At 33.4% G+C, this 17,439-nt stretch overlaps 1 protein-coding gene across 1 annotated transcript in view; it reads left to right on the plus strand.

The window, feature by feature from the left end:
* Positions 1 to 317: 317 nt before the first annotated feature.
* Positions 318 to 17,439, plus strand: part of LOC140044869 (scavenger receptor cysteine-rich domain-containing protein DMBT1-like) — a 36,033-nt gene continuing 18,911 nt past the window's right edge. Inside the window, exons 1-20 of the mRNA XM_072089560.1 lie at positions 318 to 460; positions 1,058 to 1,108; positions 2,084 to 2,110; positions 2,585 to 2,617; positions 2,812 to 2,937; positions 3,574 to 3,654; positions 5,715 to 5,927; positions 6,855 to 6,974; positions 7,224 to 7,304; positions 9,906 to 10,124; positions 10,683 to 10,721; positions 11,205 to 11,324; positions 11,979 to 12,059; positions 12,215 to 12,436; positions 12,613 to 12,729; positions 14,207 to 14,287; positions 14,434 to 14,643; positions 16,021 to 16,053; positions 16,158 to 16,589; positions 16,898 to 17,236. Of these exons, the coding sequence (XP_071945661.1) occupies positions 319 to 460; positions 1,058 to 1,108; positions 2,084 to 2,110; positions 2,585 to 2,617; positions 2,812 to 2,937; positions 3,574 to 3,654; positions 5,715 to 5,927; positions 6,855 to 6,974; positions 7,224 to 7,304; positions 9,906 to 10,124; positions 10,683 to 10,721; positions 11,205 to 11,324; positions 11,979 to 12,059; positions 12,215 to 12,436; positions 12,613 to 12,729; positions 14,207 to 14,287; positions 14,434 to 14,643; positions 16,021 to 16,053; positions 16,158 to 16,589; positions 16,898 to 17,236 (2,767 nt within the window). The 5' untranslated portion in view covers position 318. The remainder of the gene's footprint in view (positions 461 to 1,057; positions 1,109 to 2,083; positions 2,111 to 2,584; positions 2,618 to 2,811; positions 2,938 to 3,573; positions 3,655 to 5,714; positions 5,928 to 6,854; positions 6,975 to 7,223; positions 7,305 to 9,905; positions 10,125 to 10,682; positions 10,722 to 11,204; positions 11,325 to 11,978; positions 12,060 to 12,214; positions 12,437 to 12,612; positions 12,730 to 14,206; positions 14,288 to 14,433; positions 14,644 to 16,020; positions 16,054 to 16,157; positions 16,590 to 16,897; positions 17,237 to 17,439) is intronic.

Consider the following 17,439-nt stretch of genomic DNA (forward strand, 5'->3'; position numbering starts at 1 on the left):
TTTTACATTTTTAAGTGAAATTTTTATTTTTGGTTCCGATCTTCTTTCGAATTGTGAAAATGCTTTATTATTTTATTATGTACAACAATTTCTTGTTAATTCTGGAAGATTTAATTGATGTTTCTGTTAGTTGTTTTAAAATGTTGTATTTGTTAATCTGAGGCGCCTTGAAGCTAAGATGGTTCCATCTTGTAAGGCGCCTCTGTGTAATATACTGAATAAAAAAAAAAAAAAAAAATATAATAATAAAGCTAAATAAAAATTATAATAAAAGATAAATAATAACGATACTTAATTTATTATTTTTGTACAAGTAATATGTTTAGGTTCTGCTTTTTGCTGCTATTCGTCTGTTTCGTGAAGGTTGTGGTGAGCCAGGAGGCGGAATTGACGCGATGTGAAAGGTACCATGAATTGGTAAACTATCTGAGTGGCGTACCACAACTAGTACACCAAGCAGGTACGTTATATACACTACTGAATATAGCATAAAACTTGAACGTAAATGTAAGCAAAGGTTTTTTGGTTTTAAATGAGTGTACATATGGTCCTGATCACACACAGAAAATCAACCCTCTGAAATCTGATGCCTTCATATGAAAATTAGCATAAATATGCAAATTATTTAGTTAAGAAATATCATGTTACTATAGGCGTTAGCGGATCTATAGTTGTCGAGGCCATTTCTAACTTTACGTCTAGGCCTATACTTTCAATTTTGCAAATAATCTTACACTATTAGTTTCTTTTTTATTAATTTTATGATATTTTATTAGGCTCCTGTAGTTTATGAAACATGTAAAAAAAGTCTACAGGACGAGAAAGTGCAATAATTACCATAATAATATTAACATAACAAATTCTACATAAATAATCATAATTTAACCGTAATTGAACAGCCAAGTCAAGTATTTTGTTAAGGATAATTAACCATCACTCTGTTAACAATCCAGCATACGGACCTACACATCATTTTTGTTTGAAATACAAGGCTATTACAAATGTACTATTATGTAGAAAAAAACATTAATTATAATGGTTTTTTTTATGTCAAAAGAGCAAGTACAAGAAGAACGAGAACAAGGTGCGAACGAAAACGAGATTGAAGGTATAATGGGTTTTTTTTAACCATAAAGGCCAATTTACACAGATGAGCGGTATAGGCCTAACGGTAATACAAATATAATCTAAGTTACTCCATAACAATAAATTATGACCATTTACACACAACAGCATGGAACAGACGGGCGGTTTCCGTTAAGGAGATACAGATTATACGTGGGACAAGCTACGCGGTTTTCCGCTTACCGTTACCGCTTGTCTGTGTACATTGGCCTTAACACGGTCTCACATACTATAAACATACGGTATATGATTTGTTAAATAAATTGGAAATTAAAAACGACCTACTAAAATCATTTTATAATTACATTTCAACACCACTGAGTGTATCATTACTAGGAAGTGTCGGCGTTCTTTAGGAGAATTAAACTAGACAACTCAGATCTCAGAGTGTTCTAGAAAGATCTAGAAAACTCAAGATAAATCCGAGATCTGCGTTTTCTAGATCTTAGTTGACATTCATTTAATAGTTATATTCATTTGTTTCACATGCTGTGATTGTTGTGCTACGTGAGGCTCAGGCTGGTGATTTTTGGTCGTTAACAACCCCGCAATCTATGTTAGTACGTGGCCAAAAATACAAGCACTGCCTTTTTAAATGGCCTATATCTCCCGCTTAGCTTAAGCCTTGATTGAAGATGAATTTCAGTTCACTTTAGATTTAGACATAACATCTATCTAAGAATGTTGCTGTTTGCTTATGAGAGGTCTCCATTTACGAGAGGTTGAAATGCATAGAACAATGAGATTTTGAGTGTTTAGTTTGTTGTTTATATTACTGGTTACGCCTACTATACAAGAGGTTCAAATGTAAGTAAACAAAATGACAATGATAATAATAATAATAACAATAACACTAATAATAATAATATAAAGTAAAACGTTTAGTCTAAAATACCAGAATGAAGTCCTAAACCATTTTATTGGACCTTAAATAAATTCACGTTTTGTTTCTTTGCAGAAAATGAAAACATTGGACAAACAGGAGGTATTCATTTTTTTTATATTTAATCCTGTAGGCCAAAAAATCCAAGTCTTTAAAGTACCTTTAAAGATAAATTGTCCCTGAATTTTGTATTACATGTTTTGTTGAATATGCAATTTTATTGTCACATAATATTTATTTAGCTGACAAAATGTAATTTAAAGGAAAAAATAGTCTGCCAGTCAATGGGTTTTTTGTTGGGTTTTTTCTACGGAAGTGATTGACTTTGTTAAAACTACAAAATGGTCTATAATGGCTTATATTAAATAAATCTAAACTATTATATATATATATATATATATATATATATATATATATATATATATATATATATATATATATATATATATATATATATATATATATATATATATATACATTATATATATTCTATCTATCCTACTGTAGTATGACTACAAATAGTTGAGAAAGAGAATTACAGAGCACGTTTTATTTAGTTTATACTTTTTATTATAGAAAATGTTGAGATTGTTGAAGTTGCAGAACCGAGTAAGTAATATACTTTTAAATTATCGCTGACGAGCCAGATCGTCAACTACAACCATACAAACTAAGCAGTTGGAATTACACCAAATTCAAAGTATCGTATTTTCTATAGATAAACAAGTGGAATAATTATTGAAAAAATGTATAGTGCTGAATTACAACATTACAAAAAATTCGTCTCAATTTTGATTTCATAGCAATTTTAACAATGAGAGATGGAGTTACCGCTTCCCAAAGTTCTGAAGGATGGTCTGGCGTGGCCTCAAGGGCAATTGATGGTAACAGAAACGGTGTCTATGGTGGCCATTCCTGTACTCATACACGTATGTATCTGTATTGTTGTGATACATTTACATTTTTTATATATAAATAATAACTATAATATTTAGCGGCTGAAAATGTATAGATGTGTTTACATTCTTGAGGAGGAGGTGAGGTGAGTCCCGTGTTCTCTGAACGTAGGGGAATGAGCTGTTAGGAGCTCATTGTACTAAGCCTCGGCATTATGTGGTAGGGTGGCCAGTTCCTTTCCACGCCGCCTTTTTTCTCCCTAGTATTTTCAACCAGGTACTCATTTTACAGCTGAGTGAACTGGGAGTTGTCGGGCATTGAACCCGGGTCTATCTGTACGACAGTCAAGTGTCCTAACCACTCGGCTATCCAACTCCTTAGTGATGTCATTTCTAATAAAATTAGAATCTGTTGTTTTCTTGGCATAAACATGGGTAGGTCTATACGAACTTTTAAAATGAAAAAATTGTGTGAACAAATAACCTATAAAACAATCATCTTCTGCCAAAACGTGTAACGGCGCCCTTTTGAGCCATTTCAATGGAAAATTGACAGAACATTTTTTTGTTGACGTTGATTATAATTATGTCATTTCAATTCATCAGCAATCCTGACTTATGGGATGTGTTGGTAACAATACAGAATAAACGTTTCATTTTATTTTAAAGAAAACTCTGGTACGAGCTGGTGGAAAGTTGACTTGACGGAGACCAACGATGTTGTGTTTGTCAGGATTTTTAACCGAAATTGTAGGTTATGTTTCCATGTATTTTTCTTTCACTTTAAACGTTTCTTCGATTTTTCCAATTAAACAAATTGTAATGATTTCATTTTTGAAGTAATTTCTAATGATTTTTCGATTTTAATGACTGTATCACTTTGAGATTTTTGTTGCGCTGCAATAAGAAAACGGTTAGCATTCGCGGTGAGATCAGACAATAAACAAATGCACTTGCATAATGATAAAGCACAGCTGACAAACACCGCATCTCTTGCCGCGGCCACAGTTGCGAATAAAATGTTTAAATCAGGAACAAAAATAACTCATGTATAAATCGTATGTACAGTCTAATTACTCTATTGATATGTGTGCGTCGAGTATTAATTGAAAACAACAATATTTTACTGGTCAGTTATTTTTAATATTATCAAGCATTAGATAATATTATTCAAATTTGTACACTTAAATTATGATATTGTTCCGGAAACCTCCGGAAAATAAAAGTTACGTAAATCTATAAACTATTAAATAATTCATTTGACCATGTATGTCCTTACCGTGTGCAGTGCAGTTATTGTTTTTAATAAATGGTTAGGAATGGGGGTTTTTAATGAACCTCCTTAAGTTAATTTTGATTTTATTTATATTGTAGTGCCTGGTGATTGGCTAATTGCTACAACATTACGTTACGGCCAATAATCGGGTTTAATCTAATTCAAACCGTGGTATCTGATGATCTGGGAGTGTCTGGTCAGTTGCGATACGTCACTAACCGTCCCATTCGCGCTCGTTTTAGTAGACACAATGCCATATGTCGATGTACATGTCAGTATAACATGAACGGTCCGCGCTCTGTCGGCAAGATACTTGCACTGTTTGATCTCAGACGGATTGAAGTCCGTGTGTTCTTTTTCCATGATACATTTTATTTTTCACCGAATTGGATAATTTTCCCCATTGTACGAATATAAAACATATATTATTTGTTTAAAGAAATACCTACTGTGAATTAGTGAATGATGTCAACAACAGATACACATTTCCTAGACTATAGCAGCTAGCCTCCCTAGCAATCATCGAAAATAGCAGGCAACTGAAATTGATCGAGACTAATTAAGTTTTTTTCCAAAGATTCCACGTGTTGTAATTGTTCCAATAATTAATAACAATCATACAAACGAGCTTCTTTAAGTGCTTTTAAAGGCCAGGTGCGGGCAAAAAATTTATATTGATCATAAAGTCCAATAATTATTGATCTATAGTATCCCCTATGTTTCATAATTTTTGGGATTTTATTTGTGTTACACAAGCTTGTTGAAAATAAGCACTTTCTTAGTTCAAATTACACAGTAAAATCTCTATTCTTTTGTACACAAATTTTGTAAATAGAGAGGCATTTTAAAAAGCTATGAAAACTAAACAGTGTGGTAAAAAATGTCATCAGATGACTAAATATAGCTAATATAACTTGAATATTACATTTATGGTATTTTTATTCAACTTCAGATTTTTATATTCATGCTATAGCAAAAATTATCCACCGCATATCCACCATCTTTTTTCACCTTCTAGGGAGTCACCAGACATGTTATTACATTACGTTAACCACCTAACTACTGAAAAAAAGTCTTCCTGGTTTTTATGGAAGAATTTTGCCAAAAATAGTACATATTGCTCTCAATGTTAGTTCCGAGCCATTTTGCATGTTATTGCAAAGCATTTTCGGCGATGATTTCTACCGGGAAATTGCAGTACTTCTATCGCAGAGCGTGCTACCGTGCAGTTATTTTAATAGCATTGACCCCAATCAAATGAAAAGAAGGTGTGTTATATAATAGTATATATCGTATACACTTTTTTGACTTGGTTCTTATTAAAACGCAACAAAACGATGTACAGGTAACGTAACTGATTTGATCCATCAGATACGATTGTTTGTGATTGATACAAATTACATGAGTTGCGTGTACGTATGTCTGTGTGCGTTGTGTTATAGTGCGAAACAAGCTAGGAAATGTCAGCTTAAACTAAATAAAAAATGTATGTTTGTTGAATATGATTTGTATGGATCACCTATTGCTTATATAGCTTATGGCGAACGTCTGGAGTCAGCCGTAGTACGCGTTGGAGACAACGAAAATGCTGATGCCAATGACCCTTGTGGAAGTCCCGTAACTACGATTGACGTCAGAAACGGACCAGTCATCGACAAGTATTGTGCTGCCGGGACGAGGGGAAGATACGTCAGTGTTCATGTTGCTAATTACCTCACCTTGTGCGAAGTAGAAGTTTACGATGCAGGTAAGTATAAAGAAACCCCGTTACTAGTTGCAATAGATGGATTGATACAGATTCTTAGATATGTGATAGTAAACAGAGAAGCATAATTTATTATTTTAAATGTAAACTAAATTCCTTATATGCATACAACCTGTCCTATTGGTATATAAGTACTCTAGGCGTTGTTTTCTGTTCTGATGATGAGAATAGTTTCTCGAAACATGTCACATTTTAAGGCAGTTTGCCCATTCATTAAATGCCTCACTATAGTTATTTTAAACTAAATAAATAATAAAACGCCTTCAAGGTCGACAAAATGATCAAAAAGCATAAAGATGTATTATTTTATAAAAATAAATTATAATTCTTATAATTCTATTCTATTATTCATTATTTATAAAGCGCCTTTCCAGAAGATCAAAGCGCTATACAAAAAAATTTATCAGAAACCACATAGAAAAAAAAATGCTAATTAGGGAACAGATACATTTTTAGTTGTTTCTTTAAAATGAGAGAACAAGAAGCCTGTCGGATATCCAAAGGATGCTGGTAACTATAACTATTATGTGACAATAAAATGGCAAACTCAAAACAAAAATAATTATTTTCAGGGGGATAATAATCTTTAATCAAGCACGAGCACTTTGATTGTTTCTTTTAAACTATGTAATATAAATTTACACGAGAAATCAATGTCGTATTTTAGTAATGTACACTATACGCTGGCATATTCATACCATCATATAATTATACACTGTTTCAACAATATTAAAAGTAACTGCCGTCTAAAAAGCGATGCTTTCAATTTTACGTTGAAATCAATCCAAATGACTTGTTATCGGTACAAAAATATAAATAAACTGTCTGCAGCAATTCAGAAAAATACATTAATGCAGAAACTGCCTCTGTAAAAAAATGACAACGCGTTGCAATATTTCAACATTACAGAGTTGCTGAGTCAAGGCCGTTTGGCTATACAAAGTTCTGAGGGATGGAGTGGCGTAGCAAGCAGAGCAGTTGATGCTTCGCACTCTGGGAACTACAACCATAATACCTGCACCCACACACGTAAGTTAAATGGGATAATACATGTTTTGTTTGATATAATTTTTTTTCCGGATATCTGAATGTTTCCGAGAAAAATTTTATGGCTGTTTTACTTTACCGTTTTGATTTACCTTTTTGTTTATTTTATTTTGTAACTCCATTGAGATCTAGCCACTGATATCAACTGAACATTGTCATTTTTCAGTAATTTATCTTTCGATTTATATTATATTATATTGTGACAATAAATATATAATTAATATACTTTAGAGCGCCAACCTCAGAATTGGTGGAAGCTTGATCTTGGGAATTCTTACTCTGTCAGACACGTGAGAATTTACAATAGACAAGGTAAGCAATCATCATTCATTCTTTAACTCGATTTTTAAATAAATATCGAGAATACTATATTAGAACACTTACCTTATCCATATTGCACACTATGTTAGAACACTTACCTTATATATATTGAACACTATGTTAGAACACTTACCTTATACATACTGAACACTATGTTAGAACACTTCCTTATACATATTGAACACTATGTTAGAACACTTACCTTATACATATTGAACACTATGTTAGAAAACTTACCTTATCCATATTGCACACTATGTTAGAACACTACCTTATCCATATTGAACACTATGTTAGAACACTTACCTTATATATATTGAACACTATGTTAGAACACTTACCTTATCCATATTGAACACAATGTTAGAACACTACCTTATCCATATTGAACACTATGTTAGAACACTTACCTTATATATATATTGAACACTATGTTAGAACACTTACCTTATCCATATTGCACACTATGTTAGAACACTTACCTTATATATATTGAACACTATGTTAGAACACTTACCTTATCCATATTGCACACTATGTTAGAACACTTACCTTATACATACTGAACACTATGTTAGAACACTTCCTTATACATATTGAACACTATGTTAGAAAACTTACCTTATCCATATTGCACACTATGTTAGAACACTACCTTATCCATATTGAACACTATGTTAGAACACTTACCTTATATATATTGAACACTATGTTAGAACACTTACCTTATCCATATTGAACACTATGTTAGAACACTACCTTATATATATTGAACACTATGTTAGAACACTACCTTATCCATATTGAACACTATGTTAGAACACTTACCTTATATATATATTGAACACTATGTTAGAACACTTACCTTATCCATATTGCACACTATGTTAGAACACTTACCTTATATATATTGAACACTATGTTAGAACACTACCTTATCCATATTGAACACTATGTTAGAACACTTACCTTATATATATTGAACACTATGTTAGAACACTACCTTGTCCATATTGAACACTATGTTAGAACACTTACCTTATACATACTGAACACTATGTTAGAACACTTCCTTATACATATTGAACACTATGTTAGAACACTTTCTTATGCATATTGAACACTATGTTAGAACACTTACCTTATACATACTGAACACTATGTTAGAACACTACCTTATACTATTGAACACTATGTTAGAACACTTCCTTATACATATTGAACACTATGTTAGAACACTTTCTTTTACATATTGAACACTATGTTAGAACACTTACCTTATACATATTGAACACTATGTTAGAACACTTCCTTATACTATTGAACACTATGTTAGAACACTTACCTTATACATACTGAACACTATGTTAGAACACTTCCTTATACTATTGAACACTATGTTAGAACACTTACCTTATATATATTGAACACTATATTAGAACACTTACCTTATACATACTGAACACTATGTTAGAACACTTCCTTATACATATTGAACACTATGTTAGAACACTTACCTTATACATACTGAACACTATGTTAGAACACTACCTTATCCATATTGAACACTATGTTAGAACACTTACCTTATACATACTGAACACTATGTTAGAACACTACCTTATCCATATTGAACACTATGTTAGAACACTTACCTTATACATACTGAACACTATGTTAGAACACTTCCTTATACATATTGAACACTATGTTAGAACACTTACCTTATACATATTGAACACTATGTTAGAACACTTACCTTATCCATACTGAACACTATGTTAGAACACTTACCTTATACATACTGAACACTATGTTAGAACACTTACCTTATACATATTGAACACTATGTTAGAACACTTACCTTATACATACTGAACACTATGTTAGAACACTTCCTTATACATATTGAACACTATGTTAGAACACTTACCTTATACATATTGAACACTATGTTAGAACACTTACCTTATACATATTGAACACTATGTTAGAACACTTACCTTATACATATTGAACACTATGTTAGAACACTTCCTTATACTATTGAACACTATGTTAGAACACTTACCTTATACATATTGATTTTAGAACACTTACCTTATACATATTGAACACTATGTTAAAACACTTCCCTATACATATTGAACACTATGTTAGAACACTTCCTTATACATACTGAACACTATGTTAGAACACTTACCTTATACATTTTGATTTTAGAAAACTTACCTTATACACAATATTGAGAACACTAGGTTATAACACTTACCTTATACATATTGAGAACACTAGGTTATAACACTTACCTTATACATATTGAGAAACTATAGAAGTTACTTTATACATATTGAACACTATGTTAGAACACTTACCTTATACATATTAAGAACACTATGTTAGAACACGTACCTTATACATATTGAACACTATGTTAGAACACTTAATACTTGATTACATGAATGTACAAGAATGAAATGGAAGAACAAAAGCGGTGTCGACATTTATGAATTCGGTTGAGGAACTGAACTAATAATAGATTTTAATCAATATACAGTACCTATTTTTTTTTTTTTTTTTTTTAAATTTAAGATTGCTGTAGAGAGCGATTAGCTGGTGCCATCGTCCGTGTTGGCGATGACGAAGGCATGACGTCAAACCCTCAATGCGGAGAACCAGTAACACCTGAGGAAACTACTGCATCATCCATCGTTGACCGACAGTGCGATCCTGCACTTGATGGTCAATACGTCAGTATATCCCTAGAAAACAACTACCTAACTCTTTGTGAAGTCGAAGTATGGGGAGATGGTATGAACTTATTTATTACCTTAACGAATTCACGAATAGTAATGTAGGCCTAATGCATGAAACAGGCCTACTGAATAAAATATTATAATGAATAATAATTATAATAGGTTAGAAAAAGAAATACATAATGTGCGAATGGAAAAAACTGTACCTCCTGACCTTTCATCATTAATCCATAATCACCTTGTAGACCGTGTATATCAAATAGTCTAGCATAGTACAGTTTTCTCCTTCGGTGCGAAGAAAGAAACTGTACTATGCTATTTTTTATGTGTAGTCAGTTATTCATTTGACCTCAAATTATGAACACAATATAAATGGGAGGTATTTACCGAGTTTGGAGGAAACAGATTTTGTCCTGCAACCAGTAGCAGTTGCCAAAAAAAATGTTGCCAGAAAAAAAGCAAAGAAACATTAAGCAAACAGAACTCATTCAGCTGAAGATCGAAAATAATTGTCATGGGTACGCTTTGGCATCTGTAATAACTTCCATTGTATAGTCTCCATTGTACATTTCAATTCCAATTAAAAATAAAATACCTTTTTGATCATTTTCAGGAGATATGTCAAGACCTGTGGTTTCCGAATCTCCATCTGGTAAGACACGCGCGCCACTGGTCATACAAATCAAACAATCATGATTATCGTATCATCTTGAATTTTTACATAGGCAATGCATTAACAATTATTTTTGGAAAAAAACCCCATAATAATAGGCCTAATAATATTAACAATAATAATTATATTAAAATGTGTTGTGGTTTTGATCAGAATATTTGCATAATAATGTTCAATTCTTAACATAATTGATTGATAACAGGCAAAATATTAAAGTATCAAAATCCTGAGCGCCATAAGACAAATAAATTTGTCATTGTCAACAAGTAGTCAGAATAAATTGCTCCCTCTCTACAAATCATAACGTAAATTAGAATAAAATGAGCATTTGATAAGAAAATGAAATTCATCTTCAATTTTTTCCTATTGCAACATATTATTTGTAAATAGCTTTCGGTGTATGGTTTTTTGAAGAACTGACTTAATGTTAAATTTGAATTGTATTTATGTTTACTTGCTAAGGGTTGTTGTCGGCTGGAAAACCAACTGCTCAGAGTTCATTAGGATGGCAAGGTTTATCGATGAGAGCCGTTGATGGCGATTACGGGGCAAGATACAACCAGAGAACTTGTACTCATACTCGTGAGTTTTTGCATTAATGTGAATGAATACATGTGGTTATTTTTCTATTTATATTGTTTGATTACAAACAATAGAGAGGTTTCGCAATCTTACGAATACGATAGCGAAAACGGATACGCCACGCACACGTATTCGTTTTCGTAAGCCACTAAAAATCTATTTCGCATGGCAACGAAATATTGAGGCGCGTCCAAAATATCACTGCGGTAAATTTGAGCGAAGCGCAGGTACGTGTTGCTTGGTGCTTGGCTGCCTGGGCCTAGCGTAACATCAAAGCGAGTGAGGACTTTAAAAACTGCTATTTATCAAAATTGACTCGGCATTTTAGTAAATTACTTTCAATAAATCTATAAATCTATAATTATATTATAATCATGAATCATTCCTGATTCAATTGCAAAATGTGCAAAATAGATCAAAAACTATACTCGTTTTGTAGTTACGAATATGACTGGTGATATTCGTCAACACGAATACGCTTTACGAATATGAAAAGGGGATCAGCTCAAAAGTTTCACAAATGTATGACGTATCCGTTTTCGTTATCGTATTCGTAAGGTTGCGAAACCTCCCTAATAAGTACCTTTAATTTCTCAATTGTATGCATAACATTTACACGTATAAAATTAAGTGTGTTTTGTTTTCCACGTTTAGAAAACGACAACCCAAGTTGGTGGAGAGTTGATCTTGGACAATCACTAACTGTACGATATGTGAGGATAAGGAATCGAGCAGGTCTTGAATTTTATACCATCATTATTTTTACCTTATAATTACTTTTTACGATATTTTCATCGTTTAAATTCTCAGTAACTAAGCAGTAACATCATTGGACCTTTTTATTATTATTATTTACTATCTCGTAAAAATTATTCCATAACGTGTTTTAGATTGCTGCAGTAATCGATTAAATACCGCACAAGTTCGTGTTGGTGACAACGAAGATGTGATGTCAAACGCTGCATGTGGAGAAGCATTTACTATGGAAGACATCACCAATGTACCTTCCCCAGACAGAATCTGCAATGGCGATGAAGGCCTTCAAGGACGGTACGTTAGCGTGAACGTAAACAACTATCTAACTCTCTGCGAGGTTGAGGTTTATGACGGAGGTGAGTTTGATTACCGTACAATTTGCATCAAGGGTCCCTTTTTTTGATGTTTTTGTGACGTTGAACATTAGTAGTCTAGCCACTAGACATGGCATCTACAAAACAACATTAGCCATCAAACATTCGGTAATATAATTTAAATCAATATAAATGTATATATTCTCTAAATATAACAGTGTTGCTTACTGGAGGTACTGCTACTCAGAGCTCGTATGGATGGAGTGGGGAAGCTGCAAGAGCAATTGATGGAAACCGAAATCATCTTTACGGAGGCAACTCATGCACACACACACGTAAGTATGCACAACCACACGCGTTGTAGATTTGGATTTGACGGTAAAATAATATAAAATAAAGAGAGAATCTAAACGTTTGTTTGTGAAGAGTGTACTGGAATTTTGCATAATACCATTTTTATAGCGCCCTTTTGTGAATAAAATTGACAGTTTTTATCCGATCCGAGCTGAGACTTCTACTACCAGAACTATTGGAGCGAGTGATACTCAAACACTATGCATGGATTACGGTTCTGCTGTCTTAGTCAATCACTCACTATACGTAAAAAAAACAAAACGTGTTACAATAAAAATATGATTGCAAAGCAATAAAATGAAGGCACATTCCTGAAAAGATGAATAGCATAATGGGTGTGAACAAAGTAAAAAAAGATTCTTTTTTTAAAGAAACAGGGATGACCCATTATGTTACTTTTCATTTTTCTTTCTTTTTAAGATCATTACATTGGCAGACGAAAACCATTTTTTTCCTAATGATGTTGCTCAAAAGAGTACAATTATAGTTATAAATAATTGACATAATGATATAATACCATGTTAATAATTTCCAATGTTAAATCAGACCCCTTCGGGGCCGAGGCTCTTTGTCAGAATTTTAAATAATACACATTTGTTATATTGATCATTGGAGTAGAGAAGACAACAAACTGTTTAATAATTAAACTGATTTCAATCAAACTTGGTCAATAATAAAATCTATGCAACGTTTAAAGCTCAGGTACAGGCATGAATTTTAAATATAATATCTGGTTAATTGTACATAAATCAAATATTTGTAACAGAAATCAAGATGAAAAACCATGAATTTCCCCTAATATGGTCAAATACAAAATTTGGTAAAATTCTGCCAAAAAAACCAGGAAGACTTTTTTTCAGTAGTTAGGTAGTTAACCTAATGTAACAGCATGTCTGGTGACTCCCTAGAAGGTGAAAAAAGATGGTGGATATACGGTGGATAATTTTTGCTATAGCATGAAAATTAAATTCTAAAGTTGAATAAAAATACCAAAAATGTAAAATTCAAGTTATATTACCTATATTTAGTCATCTGATAACATTTTTTACCACACCGTTTATTTTTCATAGCTTTTTAAAATGCCTCTCTATTTTCAAAATTTGTGTACAAAAGAATAGAGATTTTACTGTGTAATTTGAACTATCCCCCCACTGATAAGAAAGTGCTAATTTTCAAAAAGCTCCTGTAACACAAATAAAATCTCAAAAATTATGAAACATAGGGGAAACTATAGATCGATAATTATTGGAATGTATGATCAATAGAAATTATTTGCCCGCACCTGGCCTTTAAAACTTATTATAAAAGGTCAGAACATTCATCTGACTGGGTTTATGTTCTATTATCTGTAGTTTATTTTCCATTTTAGGCTGAAAATATATATTTTCTCTTGGATGCATCTGCTTTTTATCATTACACATTTTCTTTATATTATGTTATATTTTGTCTTCGTTTTAGAAAATGAAGCTAACTCATGGTGGAAAGTCGATCTTCTGGAAACTTTTGACATTACTTCCGTAACTATTTTCAACAGAGCAGGTACGTAAAACTTACAATGCTTTCACTCCGGAAGTGCGTGCACCATAAGTTTATTCATAAACAAAGCCGAAAACTTGGTCTTTTGTCATTACATGCAACAAGAGAAACAGATGCTAGATGATAATTCATTTTCTTCTAAATACCAGATTGTTGTACAGATCGGATAGTCGGTGCTATCGTTCGGGTGAGCCGCGAAGAAGATAGCCAATCTGGCGAACAATGTGGCGAACCAGTTAGTAGCATTGATGTTTCACGCTCACCAAGAATCGTTCGAAAGTGCACACTTAATGGCCAATATGTTTCGGTTACCGTCAGTAACTACCTCACCCTCTGTGAAGTGGAAGTTTTTGGAACACGTAAGTGAGTGTTTAATTATAAATCCTAAAATTCAACATCACGTATCATTCTGCTGCAATCAAATCCAAATCCCGATAAGATAATAATGTGGTAATAATGACGTTAGTTTTATTGACAGCATATTGGAGGATGCCAATAAAACTAACGTCATGCTACTAGATATCGCTTTAAGCGACAAAAGCGCAGCAATAAAAGTCATATTAACACTAAATTTAATTCGTTTATTAAACCAATTTTTGTTGGTAGTTGTGGTACACCATGACTGAATTATTCAAATGTTTAACTAATGTATGGGCATGTTGGAAGTTATGCTATAAATGAGTTTATAAAGTTACTCGCTGTAAGCATGTTGTGCTGTAGTGCTCTTGTATCATTGGATAGTGGGTAAGGTTTGTGTTGCGTGTTGTTTGATTGTGAGGGGTCTGAGATTATAGACGATAGCCATAGGTACGAATATCACATATAATTAAATTCTAATCTAGCTTTTCGTTTCCTTTTCTCAAATAACGTATGTCTAGACACAAACAAAGCAACTGTTTGTATAAAGTCATCCGACCTTACAAACAAGTGCCCTGTGTTGAGCCGTGAAAACAAACAAACAACCACACGTGTGCAAACATGGCACCCTCAAATGTACATGCAAATCTGTAAAATGTATAATCCACTAATATGCATATCACGCCGTTAAATGTGCAAATGAAATTCTACAAATGTGCAGACCTGCATTTTTATATATTGTTTGCACGGATTTATATGAGCTTTGGTAATACTGAAAATAGCATGCAATTTGAATATTGATTCAATTTGTGCAAGAAAATCCTCACAAATTCAAATTGCATAAATTGTTCAAATCGCGCATAACAGAAATACAGTAAATACAATAAATAATGTTTTGTGAATTTCAACTATAAGGGAATTTCGACGGTATGGAAGTTAGCATCTCCAGCAAGCAGCGACCACGTGCCAGTCATAGTCCTTGAATTTACCTTGAATTGCAATTTTATGATATAAAGTGGCTATATCTTGAAATCCGTGACTGTTTAGAATTTTGAATAAACGATTTTGGTTGAAAAAAAATGATTTGCACATTTGTAGAATTTCATTTGCACATTTAACGTCAAAACTGATCGTTTTTACATTTAACGGCGTGATGTGCACATTAGTGGATTATACATTTTTACAGAATTGCACATTTGAGGGTGCCATGTTTGCAAAAATGTGGTTGTTTGCACAAATGTGATTTTTTTGCACATTTCACGACTCAATACCCCGTCCTAAAATAAAGCCAGACAATTCATGACCAGGCACTCATCATTCGTGCGAGTAGAAAACAATCATCCTTTCTCTGTTAATAATTATATTATTTATTTCTTTAGCTGATGCTGACACCATAGCTGCACGAGAAGCAGGTAAAAAACAATTACTTTTTATAAATAATAATAATTGACTCCTCTTAAAAACAAACCCCAAAAAATAGAAACATACATATTTTTTCATAATGCTACTATTTTAGCTGCCGCTGAAGCCGCCCGTTTGTTGGCAGAAGCAGAACGAGCAGCAGAAGAAGCACGGCAGAGAGCAGAGGCCGAGGCGCTGGCAGAGGCACAGCGTGTTATAGAAGAGACCAGAGGGATAAGACTTGTAGGAGGTTCTTCCGAAAGTGAAGGAAGAGTCGAAATATTTATTAACAATGCATGGGGTACCGTATGTGATGATTACTGGGACCTGTTTGATGCATCTGTTGCTTGCAGACAAATGGGGTTCACGGCAGGAGCACTGGAAGCACCAATGCGAGCCAGATTCGGACAAGGAGAGGTAGAAATCTTTCTAGACGACGTTGCTTGTACCAATGCACCCTCAGAGACAGCTTTAGTAGGTTGCTCCAATTCTGGAGTCGGTACACATAACTGTGCTCATAGTGAGGATGCTGGGGTGGTATGTAATAGTAAGTTGAATTTTTGATTAATATCAAAATAACAAACAATACCAAAATATGTCTAGTTAAGCTGATGAAGAAACACACGGTTGGGCGTGTTCCATAGATTTTCGAGATGTTGCAATCAATATCTCACACTGGTCATCACTCTCATGCCTAGTGCGTCTCAGACTCCCCCTTCAGATATGCGTAATAGATCTCCATATTGCTTGAGCCATTTTAAACACAAATCATGGTCATTGGTAATACACAAAATCGATCGTCGCAAATACATACAAATGTTTTAATATTCTAATAGCAACTTTGTTTCCTCCTAGCTGGGGAACCCGAATCCGCACCGAGCGTACCAATCAGACTTGTGGGTGGAAATGGAGATAGCGAAGGTAGAGTTGAGGTTTACGTCAATGGTTTTTGGGGAACGGTTTGTGATGACTCTTGGGACATTAATGACGCAAATGTCGTCTGCAGACAAGTGGGATTTGAACACGGTGCACAGGATGCCCCAATGCGGGCACACTTCGGCCAAGGTGAATTGCCTATACTTCTTGATGACATTGTGTGCTCCGGAGCAGAAACTGCCTTTTTGGCTTGTGGAAATGCTGGAATCGGTAGACACAACTGTGCTCACTCTGAAGACGCAAGCGTTATTTGCAACAGTAAGTTAAATTCCTTTGGACGACAAAAATGTATACTTTATAAAATATAACCCATACAATTTTGATTAGAAAGAAAATAATGAAAGAAAGTTACTCCCAACGATACAATAAACATTATGTTCAAAAACTATTTCTAAAAAAAATATCTAGGGCCTATTAGAAGATTGCTGATTTACTAATAATTATTGTAAAATCCAGAAACA

The sequence above is a fragment of the Antedon mediterranea genome, chromosome 3 (assembly GCF_964355755.1).
Source record: "Antedon mediterranea chromosome 3, ecAntMedi1.1, whole genome shotgun sequence".
Taxonomy (NCBI): domain Eukaryota; kingdom Metazoa; phylum Echinodermata; class Crinoidea; order Comatulida; family Antedonidae; genus Antedon; species Antedon mediterranea.